Below are 18399 nucleotides of genomic sequence, written 5' to 3' on the forward strand. Positions count from 1 at the left end.
GGCCAATCAGCAGGCACTCAAGGTTTTTAAGTTGAGTTCAAACAGGACCTCGGGAGGCCAATCAGAGAGCTAGGCCCCGCCCCAGACTCCCAGCCACGGCCAACCAGGAAGCCGGATGAGCCAAAACACAGGGGCTGGCCAATGCTGGAGAGTCCCACGGCACTGAGCTCCGCCAATGGGCGCGGCCGGTCCAAAAGAGAAACAGTGCGGCCCGACAGGCCGCAGGATTCGAATCGAACGTCCGTCCGGGATCCCTGCGCTGGCGGAGCGGCGCGCCGGCCAATCAGCGGCGGCGACTCACGGCCCCCGAACGTTGGGACAGCGGCCCCGCCCCGCGCTGTTGTTTGTGGTGTCGGCCCCGCGGCGGGCGCCGAACCACAACATTCGCAGGCGGGCGGCCGGGCGGCGTAGCGGCGGCGGCGAGCGCGAGCCCCGGGCGGCCGGCCTCGGCGCCGCTGAGCCCCGCGTCGCGTCATGTCAGTGAACATGGACGAGCTGCGGCACCAGGTCATGATCAACCAGTTCGTGCTGGCCGCGGGCTGCGCGGCCGACCAGGCGAAGCAGCTGCTGCAGGCGGCCCACTGGCAGTTCGAGGTGCGTGCGGGCCGCCCCGTTAGACGCGCCCGCTCCTCCTGGGGCCAGGGACTGGGATCCGAGCCACGGTGGGGCGGGGAGCTTTGGTGGTGTCTGCTCGTCCTGCGGTCCACACCGGCGAGCAGGTGTCGTATGGGGCTGGGGCACGACACCCCCCGCACTTGGGGCCTATCGGCCTGGGCTGGGGGTCGGGCGCGGAGACGAGGCGAAGCCTGGGGGGAGGCCCGGCCGGTGGGCCTTCTGCCCTCTGCGGGGCCCGGATCGCGCTCACCACCGTGTTTGTCCGCAGACCGCCCTGAGCACGTTTTTCCAGGAGACCAACATTCCCAACAGTCACCACCACCACCAGATGGTAAGTGCCGTCGGGGAAGGGCGGAGGGGTCCCGGAGCAGGGCCGGCCGGATGCGGGCAGGGGGCTGGGCCTGGCCGCGGCGGGGGCCGAGGGGCGCGGGCCGGGGCCGCTGTCACCCGCGGGCGGTGACAGCCATGTTGCCGGGGAGCGCCGCGCCGCGAATGTAAACAAAGAGCCAAAATGTCTTCCAGGAAAGAGCAGCTCCCAGGCCGGCTCAGGCTTCACTAACTTTGTGGCCCACCTCATGAGCTGCGGCATCTTGGCCCCAGGCCTTATGCCTGGCTGGGTTCCCTGGGGGAAGGGGCGTCAAAGTTTTGGGGATAGGAGGCTAGGGGAAGATGGCTAGAGGACAAGCCAAAGACTCGGGAGCTGGGAGACCCTAGTGGCAGGGGCTCAGATAATAACCTGGCATTTGGGCAACTAGGCAGTATAAGGGCCCGTTTGGGGCCTGGGAGTTGGTATTAGTGTTTGTGGGAGCTCCCCTTACTGTTGAGTGGCAGCCCCCTCCCCCTCCACACACTCGCACGCATGCAGTGCACTACAGGGAACAGGAAGGGCATAAATCCACTCTCCCCAGGAAGCTGGGCTCTACCCACAAAGGTATGTTTCCCTTCTAAAGCTCAGGGGGACTGGAAAGCCCAGAAAGAAGACATAGCGCAAGCAGGGAAGACACACAGATTTTGACCCAAAATAAGGCCAAGAATTTGCATTTAATCTCAGTATGTTAAGATACATTCAGCAGCAGCAGGTCTGGATTTGCTTTCTTCACGTCCCCAGCCTATCCCCAGGCCCAAGGCTTTGCCCTCCTGACCATGGTGAACCCTGCTTTCTTGAGGCTGAGGACATCCCTTCTTCACCCCACACCCCTAGTTACCTATTAGCCCGGCTGGGGAGGAAAGGCTGGGCTCAGAGATAATGTAAGACTTTTTTTCCCAAGAGACCTATTGTGGCTTCTGGAGTACATTTTTGGCATTTTTAACACTCTGGCATCCTTGCCCATGGCTCCCTCCAGAGCAGCAAATGGTTCCTCTGCTATGTTTGTCATATAGTCACAAAGGATAAGTAGAGAAGGGTCTGGACTTTTTTAAACTAGTTTGTCTCTTGCAATGGCTAATGCTGGATAGAAATCAAACAGAAATGGTGTTTGGAGTGTGATAGGAAAGGGGAGCTGGCCACAGGCTCTGAATAAGCCCAGAAGGAGTTTGTTTCCAGGACATACCCTCTCCTGTATCCACCAAGGGACATCTCAAGCTGCCACCTTGCTCTTGAGCCTGGGAGCTCCTGCTGTCTTCTTTTCTCAAAAGAACCTTGAGGTTTGCTCCTGCTAGCTGTGGCCTTTGCAAAAACAGACATTCTGAGGGGCCAAGAACAGGGAGGCTCCCTGGGAAGAGCCAGTACTGGCATCCTGTTTAACTCCTCTTGCTCCTTGTCTGCAAATCCCAGGCGGGACTGCAGTCTCCTTTAGGAGCTTCCCTCAAGGGATGTGGCAGGTTTTGTAACATTAAAATCAGTGTGTATCCATCAGTACACAAGTATTGAGCACTTTTTATCAGTCTATCAATCAGCACAGTGGAAAACATCTCTCTCAGAGAGTTGGCAATTTCTTTAGACACCTCCATAAATCAAAGGAAAAAGTTAAATAAAAACACCAGAGATGAGTAACAGCAAAATGGCAATGGCAGAAGTGACCCCAAGGTATGAGTAACTGATAAAGGATTGTCCTGATAAATGCTTGACTACTGTAGATTCCTACAGTTGGAGGAAGGTTCCTGAGTTGAATTTGGAGGGATCCAGAAGCAGAAACAGGCACCTCAGACTGGAAGCAGGAGAGCACTGGCACGTGGCAGTGGACACTAGGTTCACTGGAGAGCTGGACAAAGGGGCTTTAGATCATCTAGTCCAGCAGTTCTCAACCTTCCTAATGCCGTAATGTATTTTCAATGTTAAAAAGGAGTTGCGACTCACAGGTTGAGAACCACTGATCTAGTCCAAACCCCCAATTTTAGGGAGAAGCTCGAGGTTCAGGAACTTACTTGCCCAGGCTTAGGCAGGCAGGCTGGCCCAGGCCTGTTAGCCACAAAGATTGTTCTCTGGTGGCTGTTTGAGGAGACGAGCCTCAGTGGGTAGGGGACGATCTGGGGAAGTCGGTCACGTTGCTGTGATGCAATTGGCCCACACACCCCCATTCATTGTTTCCTGCTGCCGAGAAGTCAGCCCTTGGGGGTGGGGGGGTGGGGCAGGGAATAGTGGAGGGAGGAGGAAAAGGTTTGGGTGGAGCCAGGCCTCTGCCTGGAGTCCTTTGACTTCCCTCAGGCCCTTGGGAAGACTGGTCAGGGCTCCTGAGGGGCTGAGGTGAAACTCACCCAGGGGAACTGGGTGGGTGGGCGTCCCCTCCCCAGCTGTGTCCTCAACCCCTCCCCCTCCCCCAGGTTCTGGTTTGGGTTTTGCCTCAGAGCTGGGAAAGCTCCCTCCTTCAAGGTGAAGAGTCCTTGCTCCTCCCATTTTTGTGCCTGAGGGAGGGGCCAGTGTTGCTAAAATTAGGAGAAATTCAAAGAAGGACTCCCATGGCTTCCTGGGAAAGGAAAAAGCAGCCTTGAAGTCTGAACCAGCTTTGTGTAGGTCTAGGTCGTGTTCTCTGTGTGCCTCTTGCCCACACCCTCAGTGAGGTGCTCCTTGAGGTAGTGGCAGAAGACAGCAAATGTGGTGGCTCCAGGAAGAGGGCTGAGGGGCTGGACAGACTGAAACCGCCAGCCTCAGGCCAAGGGCGTGCAGCCTGAGGCTGCAGATGCAGGAAACAGAAATCCTTAGTTTTTTCCCCCAGGGATCCCAGACCTAACTGTTGACTGTAAATGCAAACTAGTGTGGCCGGGATAGAGTTAAGAGCTTGGGCCTATAGGCCGCACTCCCTTGACCAACAACCTGGGAACATGTGAGGGCGAATTATGTGAGGAGCCAGGAGGTTTCCTTACCCAGGGGAGGTGCTGAGCACACCGTCCTGGCTCCTCCCTGTCCTCTCACTTTAAGCTGACACCTTAGCTTCTGGTTGGAATTAACTGTTTACCTCAGGTACTCCTTGGGGTGTCATTACCAGGCATCATGAACTGCTCTTGGTTTTGATAAGGTTATTGGGTTTTGTCCTTTTTTGTTTTGATTGGCTCAGGAGGATAGGGGTGATTTTGTCTTGTTGAAGATGCTTATGGCCTGAGAAATGGGGGCAAGGGAGAGGCTGTACTGGGTAAGTTCCCCCCCCTCCAGCAGGGGACCCTGGTGAACAGCCTTCCCCACACCTGTTTTCTCTCCCAGCAGATGTGTACTCCCAGCAACACACCTGCCACGCCACCCAACTTCCCTGACGCACTGGCCATGTTCTCCAAGCTTCGAGCTTCTGAGGGCCTACAGAGCAGCAACAGCCCCATGACGGCCGTGGCCTGCTCCCCTCCTGCAAACTTCAGCCCTTTCTGGGCCTCATCCCCACCTAGCCACCAGGCACCCTGGCTCCCGCCCTCCTCCCCAACCACCTTCCACCGCCTCCACTGCCCACAGCCCACGTGGCCCCCTGGAGCGCAGCAGGGGGGTGCCCAGCAGAAAGCCATGGCAGCCGTGGATGGCCAGAGATGAGACTGGGTGCCGCTGGGCACCAGGCTGGAGCTGGGGGCAGTCCAGGGTTGTGGAGACACAGGAAGGCCAGGGAGGGGGGCTGGGCAGGGTGGGGGTGGGAGTTCCTGAAGATCGCACTGGAAGATTTTATAAAAGGATTTTTGTGGGTGGGGGGGAGGGCAGTAAACTTCCTGAGCCACTTGGGTCCTTCAGGAGTTTCTCTTCAGGCAAGGTTTTTCCTCTTTTTAATATATAACTATAATATATATGAATATATAAATATAACTAATGTATGTGAGAATGGGGCTGGCACACCTGGGGTGCTGGGGTCAGAGGGGAAGGACCAAGAGAACCTTTCTCTCGGGCCAGCGCCACTTCTGCCCCAGTCTTGTGGGGCACGGGTGTGCTTCAAAGCCAAATGGAACACTCTGACAGCTGCTTCCTTTCAAAAAGTCAAACCTGGAATTAAGAAGACCTCACTGCTCTAGGCCTGGGGGTAGCCAAATAGCAGCTGCAAGAGGGACCCAGAAGGGCCCAGTGCTTTCTGGGGCTTTTCCCACTGCTAGCCCAGGGGTCCTCCCCATTTCCTCTCTCCAACCCCCATTGCTGTTGTCACCCCTGTCTGCAGCTGGGTGTGCAGGACTGAAGAACTACCTTGGGTCAAAGGCCAGGCTCTGCCCACTGGGGACTTGACTGTCCCATGGGCACCCTGCCTCTCATAGTGCACATATGGGGCTGGAGGAGATCGTGTGGATTCTTTCCTCAAGCAGAATCCTGCCTCACCAGGGTGAAATTTTAATTTAAAAACTTAAAAAGAGACTTTTCTAACTTCCCTGGTTTGCAGTGCTTTTATTTACCTTGGTAGGAAAATCTGTCTACTTGGGGAGGGGGATAGTGACGGCCATGCTGTGGTTGGGAGTGGAGTGCAATTGCCATAGGGCCGGTCTGGACATTCTGTGGTGTGGGGCATTCATACCAGGGATGTCATGGCACAGACAGGATCCAGATTGGGGGAGTCGGGCAAGTCCTGACTTGGTTGCTGTAACCCTCTTTTCTTCTTGGCCCCTATCCATGTAGTCCCTGCCCAGAGACCTCTCAGTGCTCAGCCCTGGAAGCTGTTTGCGTCTGCAGCTGGGGGAGCTGCCCTTTTCACCTGGTGGCCTGATGACAGCCAACCTTACTGCCTAGACCCCTAGGCCCTTAGGCCTTCACCTTCCAGCTGGCCTTTCTCCAGCGTTTCCTGCCCTCATCTCCCTATGGGGTCATGGGTCTCTCTACTGGTTGTGTGGCAGACCCAAAGGTCAATCAAGGCTTTTGGCCATGAGGCAAGGTGTGTCCTCAAAGGGACTTGCTTCCTCCCCCCTCCCCGTAGCCCTCTAGGCTTTAGAATGGGGTGATGTTGACAATGCCTGACCCAGCGTGTCTTTCTCAGGTGGTCCTCCGGTGCAGGTTCCCAGAGGTACGGGGTGCCTGTCTACCTGGCTTTAGGATTGAGTGATGGGCCACATGGTGGGATCCCTCCCTGAGGTCTGTCCTGTACAACCACATGCTCTGGGCAGTTAGGACACTGTGAGGGTAGGGAACCCTCTTTTGCCCTCTTCTCTGAGGAGTCTTAAGAGGGACCAAGTGCTCCTGGAACACAGGGACTGTGGGTTGAGGCTGAAGCCCAAAGTGAAGTGAAACTTTAGTGAGGCCCAGCCCAGATTCTGGGCCTTGTCAAATCTTGTACTCAGTGGTGGGGCAACCCCTCCTTCAGTGGAGCAGGACATGGACCCAGCTGTCCTCTGCCTCCTCTGCATGTGACATTGATGTATTTGGAAGCTGGGTTGGTTCTTTCAGTTTTGTTTCCTGGTTGGAAACCCCTGAAACTTCCTCCCACCCTCACCCCTTCCCTGCCCACCTGTGCTGTCTCAGGCTGCCAGGGGCAGCCCCTGTCAGCACGTGGGTGGTCATGCTCTGACGTACCCAGAGGCTGCTATGGCCTGGGCCGGGGGCTGCCCGGGTATGGGACCCAGCCTGGTGAGAGCCATCTGGCTGTGCCCAGGTGTGGTATGGTGGTGGGTGGCCTGGCTGGCTCTGGGAGTGTGGCTTCTAGCACTGTGTGGGTACAGGCAAGACCTGGGTGAGGAGGGCTAGGCTGCTCCTCCCTGTCAAGCTGGTGGTGAATTTGGCTTCTTTCTGGAAAACTGAGCTGACCTTCTGACATTTCACAGCCAGGGTGGGGCCTGAGTGAGAGAAACAGGAGCCACCAGGCTGGAGTGGAGGAGGGGCAGGCCCTGGCTGTGACTCCTGCTTGTGGAGAAAGGGGCAGGGGCATGGGGAGCCCACCCAGAACTCCACAGCCCCCGTGGCTCCTCCCTACCCAGCCACCACCATTAAATTGTTACCTAAGGAGTTGCTGCAGATCAGGAGGGAGCTCCGCTGCCCCCATAGCACCCTAGCCAGGCCTGCCCTCCTTTGCCTACACCAGGTCAGGAGTGAGAAACCCATTTCTGGGCTGTTTCCTGCCACTGTTAGCTGTGTAATTCTGTCACCTTGTCTCTCTTACACTGCAGAGTGTAAAAGACATCCCTTTCCCTTGTTAGAGGAAGATGGGAACTGGAGGTGGGGGGAGCCCCATCTTTGATCTGGTACTTCCTTCTCTGAGGTGGGAGACTCTGAGACAGAAAACTGCTTTGACTTTAGGGTTTTATAGGTCCAGTGTGGGGTGGCTCTCCCATCTAATGGGGGACCCCTAGAATCTGGCTGAAGTCCAAGCTCAGGCAGTCGAGGGACTCCTCTGTCCTGGCTGCAGTAGTGGTAGGGGCTTGTCCCTTACAGCACCCTGAACTCACCTGCCCTCTGTCCCCTCCCATCTGCCAAGTTGTTTAGCAAAAAGGGCGGGGGTTGGGGGGCAGGGCAGGGCATCCTTGCTGGCATGTTTGGGGGCTGGTGTAGAGTAAACCAGGTCAAGGATTAGGCCATAGGCCTCTGGGCCAGTACTGGTCTCACCTCCCTGTCCCTCTGGCTGGATACTGTTTTGTGTGCTGTCTCCCCGCGGAGAAAGGGAACTGGAAAACTGGCAGCCCCTGGCCTGAGCCCCTCAGCCAGAGGGTGGACTTCAGGCCACAGCTGTCTTTGCAGTAGCCCACTGGAGGCTGAGCAGTAGGGGATGGCAAACAGAAAGCTTCCCAGCTGGCTGCAGGGATTTGCTTTCAGCGGGTGGCAGGGACCCTGTGCCAGGAGCCAGGAACTGCCCTGAACCAGCCATGGCAGAGGAGCAGGCAGCCGCCACCCTAACCTGCAGGGTGCAGTACAACACCCACAGCATGGGCCCCAGCCTGCCCAGAGGGCCTCAGCAACCCTTCAGGCCAGCCCCACCTCAAACCAGAAGGCAGGGCAGGGGCCAGGGGAGGCAGCAGCACTCCAGGTGAGCCAAGGTCAGGATAGCTGCTGGGGTGAGAACAGGCCCAGCCAGTCCCCAGGGCCAGGCATCTGGTTGTGCTGCCCTCCCTGCCCAGGATGCAGTGCCCAGCCCTCCTGAAGCCCCAGCACTCTCAGAGAATGGGGGCTGTTTGATCCTCAGGCTGCAAACCGGATCCTCTCTCCAGGAGGTCTGCCAAGTGGATGTGGAGGTGCCGGAGGCACGTCAGGGGGCTGCCCGCCCAGCCAACAGCGGTAACCTCTCCTCTCTCTATCTATCTTCCTGAGCCGGGGCCATCAGAAGAGCCTTGCCCGACTTAAACTTTTTCCTAAACATTTATTTATAGCTCTGCTCGTGAACAGTAGTGGAGCGCGGTCCGCGGGTGGGCTCCTCAAGCCCCTCCCCTGGAGGCACATCCATGTGCATCTCCAGCCCCTGGGAGCTGTCCTCCAGATTTGCCGTCTCCGTGTGGCTGGGTGTGGGGGCTGCATTCAGCTGGGCAAGATGCCCCTCAGAGGAGATGGGTCTGGCTTTCCTGGGACGAGTAGAAGCTGTAAGACAGGAGGGGCCGAGGTTGCTCTGCCTCAACTCCCAGCCCTCCAGTGTCCCTCCAGCCTGCCCAAAGCCCAGGGAGGTTGGGAGCAACACAGGCTAGTCTGGGGTCCTCAGTGCAGGCTCCTAAGCAAACACTTAAGGCCCTATGTATCTTTGGGAATGAAAAATAAATACGGGAGCAAAGCCTCCTGCAGGGGCAGAGAGCTGCCTCTTTGTAACATTTCCTCTGTTAACACAGGGATGAGGCAGTGTTTGTCCAGATAGGTACAGGAATTTTCCCTAAAACTACCATCTCCCCCTCTCCTTCTTCTAGAACATTTTAAGTGGCCTTGGAGCAGATGGTGGATGACTGTGGGGATGAAGCTGAGTAAATGAAACAGGTCTGGGAGCCAGGGTTACAGTCCTGTGCTCACTGTCCACTGAGGCCCTCCGTCCCAGCCCGTTCCCCTTACTGCTCCTTAGAGCACTGGCTGTGGGACCAGAGGGCTTGGCTTTGAATTCCAGGTCTGCCACCTCCTAGCTGTATGACCTAGGGCAATTATCTTTTTTTTTTTTTTTTTGCAGTTTTTGGCTGGGGCTGGGTTTGAACCCACCACCTCTGGTACATGGGGCCAGCGCCCTACTCCTTTGAGCCACAGGCGCCATCCCTAGGGCAATTATCTTAACCTCCTTGTGCCTTAGCTTTCTTAGCTTTAAGTGGGGCTAACATTGGTCCTGACCTCTTAGTGTTGGTGAGTGGACTAAAACTGGTTCAATGTGTGAAGCTCTAAATTGCCCAGCTGGTGAGGGGCCTGTGATGAATAAGGCCTCCCCTCCCTCAGCCATAGGCCCTCACTGAATGCTGGGGCAGAAGTGATGCTGGAGAGGACGTAGGGCTCAGGCTCTTAACTTGGGGCCGGGGGTGGTGTGGGGGTTCTCGCGGACCCCTGAACCTCCTGCAAGCTTTTCCAAAGGGTGTGGGTGCGTAACTGTTCTGGAAGAGGATGGCTGGCAACTTTTATTAGATCCTTGTGGAGGGGCCCTGATGCTAAGAAGCACTAACCCAGCAGCCCTTTGATGACAGATAAGGAAACTGAGGTCTGGAGAGGGAGAGTCACGTGGTAGCTATCCAGCCTCCTGACTTCAGGCCAGAGTGGCTCCTAGCAAGAAGGCAAGGACCTTATGTGGCCAAATCCTGGGGTCCCCAGCTCCCTGATCTTTAGGCATGATTTAGCTCCTAGGGGAGATCAGGGACCCTAGAGACCTCCAGACCTGGTCACGGTCCTACGCTCACCGGCCGCTTTGCAGAACCTGGGAGCACTAGCTCCAGGAGAGTCAGCACACGTGAGTAGGGGAAGGACATGGGCTTGGAGCCAGAGATGTGGGTCGCAGCCTCTACTGTCCCTGTTCCTTCTTCTGTGAAATGGGGCAGTAACAATGTGTACCCCACAGGACTGGTACATTCAAGCACTCAGTCACTAGCGTTTCTCTCTTTTTCCACCCATCCCATCCTTCAGCTCCCAGGCCCTTCCTCTCTCCAGGGAAATAAAGGTATAAACTGCACAGGCTGGAGAGGAGGCTGGTGGGGCAAAGAGGAGAGGCCTGGGCGTTGCCGAGGCCTCGTGGAAGGATACTCCATCCAGAAGGAAGTTACCTGAGCTGTTGTCAGCCAATATCTGAGCACTCTGAGGCCGAGAGGGCAGCTGGGTGCTGTCGTTGAGGGACTGCTGCCTGTGTAGCCGGGACTGCTTGTGCTTGTGCTTTGAGTTCCCTGTGGCTGGTGGGGACAGTAGAGGGAAGGGCCAGTTCTGAGACACTGAATGAGAGCTCTGTGGGGACTCATGAGGTGGGGAGAGGGCTTCAGGGCTGCTGGTCACAGCCAGCACGGCTGTGGTAGGGTCTCATTTTGGTCTGAATTTGTCAACATCCTGAGAAGCAGCGCTTCTTCATTCCTGTGCCATCCCACCCACCCACATCCATCTGTCCATCCGTCCACTCCCTCACTCAGATGGTGTCTGAGGACCCACACACATCAGCTCTGTGCCAGGTGCTGGGTGAGCTCTGACCCAGGGTTCCCAGTCCGGGGGGCGGGGACTAAAAGGTGCATTGGTGGCTGTCATGCACTATGGGACAGAGATGCAGCACACTTGAGGGCTGGACAGCTGGAAGTGGGCATTCGGAGGATGGGAACCACTGTGCAGGGGGCCGTTAGGAAGGGGGCATGGTGCTGACTTGGGAAGGAGGGGTGGGACTCGTCTAAGACACGCTGCACACAGGGCCTGGGATAGGAAAGCACAGCAGTGCAGCACCAGGGAGAGGGCTGGCAAGAAAAAGTGGGGCCACCACATCCTGGCTGGTTGGCTGAGGCTGGACGCTATCTTCTACCTGCAAACATTCACCTGGTGGCTTTTAGAGAGATCTGAACATTTGGAGCCAGGCAGGTTGAGGAGGAAGGCACCCAGGGTCTGATAGCCAAAAGAAGCTCCTGGCCCACTGAGAGATGAGCACCCCCTGGGCTATCTGGACACTCACTGTCTTTGTTCAGGATGCCCGGCAGCTTTGTATCCATCCGTCCCTTGTAAATATGTCCATCAAGGCCCAGGATGTCCACCTCGTCATGCTGTAGAGGTGGACATACATCTGTTACCCTCTGACCCTGCCCCTGTGAAGGCCTGGTGAGCTGTTGTCTCCCTATCCTTTGACACCAAACCATGCTTGGAGCCCTCCTGGGGGACTCTGGGCAGCACCAGGGCAGAAGGTGGGTGGTGGAGGTGGCATCATTCTGAATGCCATTGGTGGGAGGTCTTGGTGCTGGGTGGAGAGGAGCCACACACAGGATTAGAGCCTGTGGCTTCAGTGGGTCTGATTAACACATTATTGACAAACAGTTTTATACAGAAACAATCCATGGTGCCAGGTAACCCATGACTGGTCAATAATGTGTTAAGAAACTGTCTTGCTGTCTTGGTGCCTGTAGCTCAGTGGTTAGGGCTCCAGCCACACATACCAAGGCTGGCGGCAGATTAGAACCCGGCCCGGGCCTGCTAAACAACACTGACAACTACAATAAAAAAGTAGCCGGGCGTTGTGGCAGGTGCCTGTAGTCCCAGCTACTTGGGAGGCTGAGCCAAGAGAATTGCTTAAGCCTGAGAGTTTGAGGTTGCTGTGAGCTATAATAAGACTCTGTCTCAAAAAGAAAGAAAAAACTGCTTCGAGGCTGAGGACGAGGATGAGGTGATTTCTGGTCGTGTTTCTAGAATGACTTAGAAATCTGGAGCCATGTCAGGGCCATCCTCCTGGGTAGCTCCTAAGCAGGCCTCTACCTTCATGGCAATCTGGATCTCCTCGGTGGGACCCTGGGACAGGTGCTGCAGGCGGTTGCGGCGATAGGGGTAGGTAAGGGTGTGGCTGCCCCCACAGCGCCGGGGCACGGTTGAGTAGGTGTAGTCAGCTGAATCTGGCACCCTGTGATGAAGACACCATGGAATCATCAGGGGTCACCACCAGGCACAAGATCTGGGACACACCTACTGTGGGGCTGGCCAGAAGGAAGTGGGTGGCTCTCTGTAGGGTTTGTGGGAGTCAGGGCAGAGCAGGGGGCCCTGGGACAGTGGGGGGAGGTGAGCCAACCAACTTGGAGGCTGGACCACCCTGAAGACCACACAAAATCATGTGTTCATATGTACACACACACACACACACTCAATTACATGCTCATATGTAGACATGCACACACTCGTGTACACTGACACACACAATACACGCACACACGTGCACACACACAATGATGCAACACATACACTCATACCCTCAGGCACAACACATAACACACACTCCTCACAAATACGCACTTGCACACTCACAACACACACACTCTTGCAGGCTCACACGTGCTTCCTTTCCTCCCTGGGGCTTTGGCCAGTAGCAGGGTGAGGCATTTGTCCACATGGCCGAGGGTGGGCAGAAGCAATGCCCAGTTGCCAAGGTCTGGACCCAGTGGGTTGGCCTGGCCCTACCGTTTGTAGCAGGGGGAGTTGAGGCAATGGGCCTGCAGCAGCTCACGGATCATCTGGCTGCTGGCCCTGACGGAGCCTCCGAAGTGGATCTGAACTTTTTCGATGTCCATCAGCATCTTGGAGTGCATGGAGTGCAGGCGCCCCACGCTCCGCTCCATCTGTGCCAGGTCGCCCCGAGGGAAGGCACTGCCCAGCTTGAGGCTGTAGAGCAGGACAGAGGCAGGGTCAGCCCAGGACCAGATAAGACCCCAGAGCCACTCCATGCCTTGACCTTGCTCAAACTGCTTCCTTCAGCCCTAGGCAGGGCCCTGTGTGGGCTAAGCCAGCCAGTGTCACATCACGTGAGATGCAGAAAGGGTTTTCCTTAGGCTTAAGTACAGAAGACCAAGTGAGCAGAGCCTCTGACCACAGGGCCACGTGGACAAGTTGACATCAGGCACTGGCCTCTCTTGTCCAGTCCCCAGAACCCCTATAGCGCTTCAAGAGCCGTTTGAAGTCCTCTTTCCTATGAACACCATCCTTAAGCAGTGAGGGGGGCAGGGCCAAGGGAGTGATGTGGGGGGCCCTCCATCCCCAGGTTGCTGAGTCAGCTGAAGGATGGGAGAGGCAGCAGGAGGCAATGGAGCTCCCAGGGGCAGCTGCTACCCTTAGCAGCTGCCTATCATAACTCCCACTGGGGACAAAAAGGCAGGTTATTACTAGGTCTTCCTCCAACACACACACTCAGGGAGGAAGGAGCTAGTTCAGAAGTCAGCGTAGTGGCTCCGCTGTCCCAGCCCTGAGGAGGAGGCCTTCTACACTGTTCCCCAGACCTGTCCTCTGATGTCACCTGTGCCCCGGCTTCCCTTTCCAAGGCCCTGCCCTGTGACCCTGCCACCCATACCTGCGGCTCTGCTGCCGGACCTGCTCCAGCTCGAACACCGTGTAAGGGCGGGAGGAACGGTGCCCTGGCAGGCTTGGACCTACAGCTGTCACAGGGATGATTCTGAAAAGGGATGGGTCAGAACATGAGAAATCCCATCACACAGCTTCTACTCCTCACCTTCCACCTACTTCCAGAACCTTCTAGATCACCTCAAGCCAGGGGGGCAGGGGAGCCCACCTGGGCAGGAAGGAAAAGGGAAGGGCAGAGGTGACAGAGAGCAGAGGAGGAGCAGCCCCGCCATGCCAGGCTGTGTGGGCCAGGTGTGGGTACTCACTGTCCAGTCACAGCTGTCTCCAAGGGGCGGTCGCATGAGAGGCAATGGAAATGTGCCAGGAGCTGCCTGTTGGGAAGGGTGCACATGGTGGGTGGGTGCTCTGCCCAGAGGGTCCCCAGAAGGGCTTGGTAGCCTGGACACTCTGTCCTCCACAGTGCTGATCCTAGCTCTGACCCCAGAACTCACCTGCACCTTTCAGCTTCAGGTCCCACCTCTGCCTTTCCTCTCCCGGGGCCAGAAGATTTCCAGCTCCCCTCATCCCATCCCCGAGGGTGCCCTGTGTGAATCTTGGGGGCCCTCTGGCGGCCAAGAATGGGAATCCTGGGATTCAAACCCACCTTGGGCCAGAACCCCCAGGTGCTGTCTCAGCTCACAGGACTGAGGACCCCTCCCTGATCCAAAGGAGTAGCACCTCCAAGGCTAGAGAGCCTTATGTTGCCTCACTTCCTCTCCCAGTGTGAGAAAGAAGCCTGAGCTAGAAGAGCCTTTCAAGCTATAGAATTCTCTTCCTCCACTGTGGGATGGTCAGCTGTGTGTCCCGACCTAGTGCCTTCCCTCACCAGTGGAGCGTGCCAGCCTCCCCTCTGTTTGCCAGGCCTCACCTCCGCATGGCGGCTGCCTCATCAGCTGTGTAGAGAGGAGAACGCTCCTTAAGCTGTTGCTTCAGTGATTTCCACCGATCCTCCAGCATCTGTTTCACGGGGTCCAGCTCCAGGCGGTCCAGCTGCCAGGGGGAAGGGACAGCTGATGAGCTCTAAGGCAGCAGGTGGGGGTCTGGCTCCAGAGAGGGTGGTATTGTCCTGATTCAAGAACCCTACCCCGCCCCTGCCTCACACCTTGGTGTCCATCTCCACCACAAGCTTGTCCAGCATCTTCTGCCAGTCCTGCTCCTGCCCGCTCATCTTGGTCACCAGCTCCCGCATCATGTGGTTCAGCTGTTCCGTGGTGGCATCAAACTGGACACGGCTCACTTTGGCGGCCAATGCGCTCTTGTCAGCTTTCTGCCAAGAGAGAGGAGACGGCCCCCCACCTGGGAGAGAGCCACAGGTGGCCCCATCTCCCTGGGGGTTCCAACAGCCCACGCTCCTCCAGCCCCCTCCACTCTGGCCAGCAACACCTCCTGGGACAGAGCGGCTCCCAGGCCCACGCTTACCACATCAATCTCCATCTCTAGGTGCTCCCTGTTGGCCTTTTCCTTTTCGAGCTTCTCCAGGCCCTGGTACAGCACCTGGGGAGCCAGGGGAGCAGAGAACAAAGAGGCAGGAGCTGAAGGGCAGGGGGCAGAGGCGAGCCCTGGGCCTGCACCCCACTGCCCTGTCGGCTGCTCACATCAATGTCCTTCTGCTTCCGACGATGGTCCTCAATGAGGTTGCTGGTGGTGATGTTGAGCTTCTCACAGTCGCCCTGCACCTGCAAGATGGCGTTCTGCACGTGGCCCAGCAGCTCCTCATCCTGTGGCAGGAGGGCCAAGAGGGATTGCTGGGTCAACTGAGGTGGCCCCCGCCCCCACCACAGTATTGCTGTCATCTGATAAGTTGACCTTAAATCATCACCCAACAGGGAATCCAGCTTCAGACACCATCCAGCATTCCCTGGTTGCCTTCATAATTTCCCACTAATGGTGGAAAGACTCTGCCCATTCTGTGTGTCCACTCCAGTGGGATAAGAGCATCAACCACCCATATCCCCAGGACCAGCCTCAGGGGAGCTTGGGCTATGGGGTAATGGTTGCCCCACAGCCCCAGAGAGCTAAGTTGGAGCTTCAATCTCTTCACCTCCCCTGGTCCAAATCTGAATTCCTCAGTCTAAGAGGCAGAAATCAGGGAATTGTGGCTGTACCAAACCCTCCAGTAAGCTTGCCCTTTGGAGGGAATTGGAAGAAGTTGGGAAAATTGGCATGAAATCTGTCCCCTGCAGCTATGTCCATGTTCCCACAGCACAAGAAAGGCACTGGTCCACCCTTGGCCAGCCTGTGCTCTCCCAACCCATAGTCTTCTGTCCCCAGAACTGGCTCTGCTGCCACTCCTGCTGTGACCCTGGGGAAGGAGCAGTGACTTTCATGGATCTGGCTGACTTAAACCTCACCCCCAAACACTCCTCGGTTGCCACTATCTCTTTAGGTCCCTAGGGCTGTAGCTCCTCCCAGCGGGGGTCATGTCCAGCTGCACAGGAGGGAGGTGGGCAAAGACTCACCTGGCTCTGGAGCCTGGCTTTCTTGGAGGGCCGGGAGGCAGCCAGGTTGTTGACCATGTCCTGGAGCTGCTCATAGCGCCGCACCAGCATGCTGACCTGGTGGCTCACGTCCAGGCTGCAGGCTGGACAGGTGGCCTCGGGGTCAATCTGGCCAGGACTCAAGTGCTTGTGAGCCTTGCTCGGGGTCATGCTCATGGACAGCAGTGTGGAGGAGGAGGCCAGCATGCTCTCGATGATCGTCCTGAGTTTGTCTAACTGGGTGCAGGAGAGACATTGGGGGCAGAGCAGCGAGGTGAGCCACGTCCATGTTCCGGCCACACCAGCATGGCACTTTCTGCCTCTTCCCTGCTGTGACCTGGACACATGTGCATCCTGTGCCTCACAGGGCATGCGGCCCACAGCAGGCACTCTGTCCGGGAAATGGTGAGTAGAATGTACAGGGAGTGTAGCATTAGTGCCGAGCAAAGCCCTTGTAAGAGGGAGGTCTCTGGACCTTTCTCTCACCAGCCCCTTGGTTCAGCATGAGAACCTCTGTCCTCTAGCTAAATCCCAAAGTGCCGTTGCCTGACAGCACACTCAGAAGAGGCTGATGACACATAATTTGTAAAGGGTGGGCTTGCAGCTGCTCTATCCCACCTGGCATGTGAATAACTGAGAAAAGAATGTGACAAGTGCTAGTAGTGCCATGGGCATCTCTCATGGGCTGGGAGAGCAGCGTGAAGGCCTGGCCCTCCTGTGCTCTTCTGTACCCCATGGTCCTGATCTGTCACCACAAATGGGCGATCCAAAGTGGTCAACTCATTCAAGGGCAACCACTCCCTAGACTGGCCAAAGACATGGAATTCTTTGCCTGGCTCAAAAAGAGAGAATACACCAACCCAAGCACCCTCTCTTGGGAGTGGGTAAGGGAGCAGAAAAGACTCTGTGGAGCTTGGGGCGACTGGTGTGGACCGTGTATGAGAGAAAAGTAGATGGAGAATGTAATGAGAGCGAGATATGGGAGGGTTGAGAGAAAAGATAAGGAAAGGGATGTGGGTACACACAGACACAGAGATGGGAGGTGGGGTGAGGGCCTGCCCTGGACCACCCCTGTGGCCCTGGTAGCTCCCTTTTCCTTAGCCCCCTGCACACCCTCAAGCATCACACTTTTACTTGAGCTCACAGATTCTTGCTTGCAACCAACAGGCCCACACTGAAGCCAGCACATCTGAGGGCCCCTGGGATATCGAGGGACCAGGTAATACTCTCTCCAAGAGAGTAAGAGGCTTCCCAGAGAACTGGTCACATCAGCAGAGTCCTGAAGAATAAGCAGCAGCTCCCTAGGTGGATAAGGGTTGGAAGAACATCGCAGAAAGAGCAGCAAAAAACAAGAGTGTGTTCAGACAGAGCGGGAAAGCCAAGGTGGCTAGAGATGGCAAGTGTGAAAGGTAGAGCCTCCAAAAAAAAAAAAAAAGAAAGGTAGAGCCTCCAAAAAAAGCCACAAGAGGAGGCTGAGCCAGACCAGCGATGGGTGGATTCCTCTGGGGGTGGCCCTTGGAGACCCTGGGGTTGCTAACCTCAGACATGAACTTGGACTGCCAGGTGACCTTTGCACATTCTCCACTGCTTCTCAGGCAGGACGGTTGGCTGGGAGTCATGAAGTGGTGCATGCCACTGCCCCAGCAACTTGGGAGGGGGTCCAGAAAGTGGCTGAAAGCACAAAGGTGTTCCTGCCATGAAAGCCCTTGGCCAATCCTAGAGAGGCTTTTCCTCACTGCTCTGTCTGGGAGTACTCAGAGGGTTCAGATGCTCCTTACTGGGAAAATGACCAAGGACAGCATCATTCAAGCCTTAAAGGCAAACACTATCAAGAAAGTGGAACGACAACCCTTGTAATAGGAGAAAATGCAAATGCAAGTCATTTATCAGGTGAGAGTCTAGTATCCAGAATATATAAATAACTCTTTACAGCTCAACAATAAAGAGAACTCAATTTACAAATGGGCAAAGGATTTGAAGTTGTCTATCTTATTCTAAAGAAATTAACAAATGGCTAAAAAATACATGAAAAGACACTCAGCATCATCAGTCATTGGGAATATGCAAATCAAAACCACAATAAGATACCACTTTACACCCTCTAGTATAGAAATATGTATATATGTAATACTTTTTTTTTTTTTTAAAGGAAATTGATCAGGTGCTGTGGCTCACACCTGTAGTCCTAGCACTCTGGGAGACCAAAACAGGATTGTTTGAGCCAGGAGTTTGAAACCAGCCTGCACAAGAGCAAAACCCTGTCTCTATTAAAAATAGAAAACTTAGCCAGGCATGGTAGTGGGCCCCTGAAGTTCCAGCTACTCAGGAGACTGAGATAGGACAGAGCAAGATCCTGTCTCAAAAAAAAAAAGTCAACAAAAAAACCTTAAAAATTAAAATAAAAAGGAAGTTAACAAGTGTCGGTGGGGATGTGGAGGAATCGAAACTTTCACATGTTGCCAGTGGGAATTGGAAAATAGTCTGGCAGTCCCT

General features: G+C 55.9%; 2 protein-coding genes across 3 annotated transcripts in view; one reads left to right on the forward strand and one right to left on the reverse strand.

Annotated features, from left to right (window-relative positions):
- The first annotated feature begins 222 nt into the window (after positions 1 to 222).
- UBALD2 (UBA like domain containing 2) lies at positions 223 to 4828 on the forward strand. 2 transcript variants are annotated; one of them, XM_053570054.1, is made up of 3 exons: positions 223 to 594; positions 884 to 946; positions 4250 to 4828. In XM_053570054.1, exons 1-3 carry the CDS (start codon positions 475 to 477, stop codon positions 4562 to 4564), a joined length of 498 nt encoding a protein of 165 aa, XP_053426029.1. In that variant the 5' UTR covers positions 223 to 474; the 3' UTR covers positions 4565 to 4828. The 2 variants fall into 2 exon arrangements, with proteins under 2 accessions (XP_053426029.1, XP_053426030.1); XM_053570055.1 differs by having other exon boundaries at positions 226 to 594; positions 4253 to 4828.
- Positions 4829 to 8362: 3534 nt separating this feature from the next.
- QRICH2 (glutamine rich 2) overlaps positions 8363 to 18399 on the reverse strand; it is a 34068-nt gene continuing 24031 nt past the window's right edge. The window contains 11 exon segments of the mRNA XM_053570053.1: positions 8363 to 10257; positions 11013 to 11100; positions 11804 to 11945; positions 12497 to 12697; positions 13380 to 13481; positions 13696 to 13761; positions 14298 to 14419; positions 14532 to 14696; positions 14849 to 14923; positions 15025 to 15147; positions 15889 to 16143. Coding sequence (XP_053426028.1) covers positions 9959 to 10257; positions 11013 to 11100; positions 11804 to 11945; positions 12497 to 12697; positions 13380 to 13481; positions 13696 to 13761; positions 14298 to 14419; positions 14532 to 14696; positions 14849 to 14923; positions 15025 to 15147; positions 15889 to 16143 — 1638 coding nt within the window. The 3' untranslated portion in view covers positions 8363 to 9958.

The sequence above is a fragment of the Nycticebus coucang genome, chromosome 18, assembly GCF_027406575.1.
Source record: "Nycticebus coucang isolate mNycCou1 chromosome 18, mNycCou1.pri, whole genome shotgun sequence".
NCBI classification, from domain to species: Eukaryota; Metazoa; Chordata; class Mammalia; order Primates; family Lorisidae; genus Nycticebus; species Nycticebus coucang.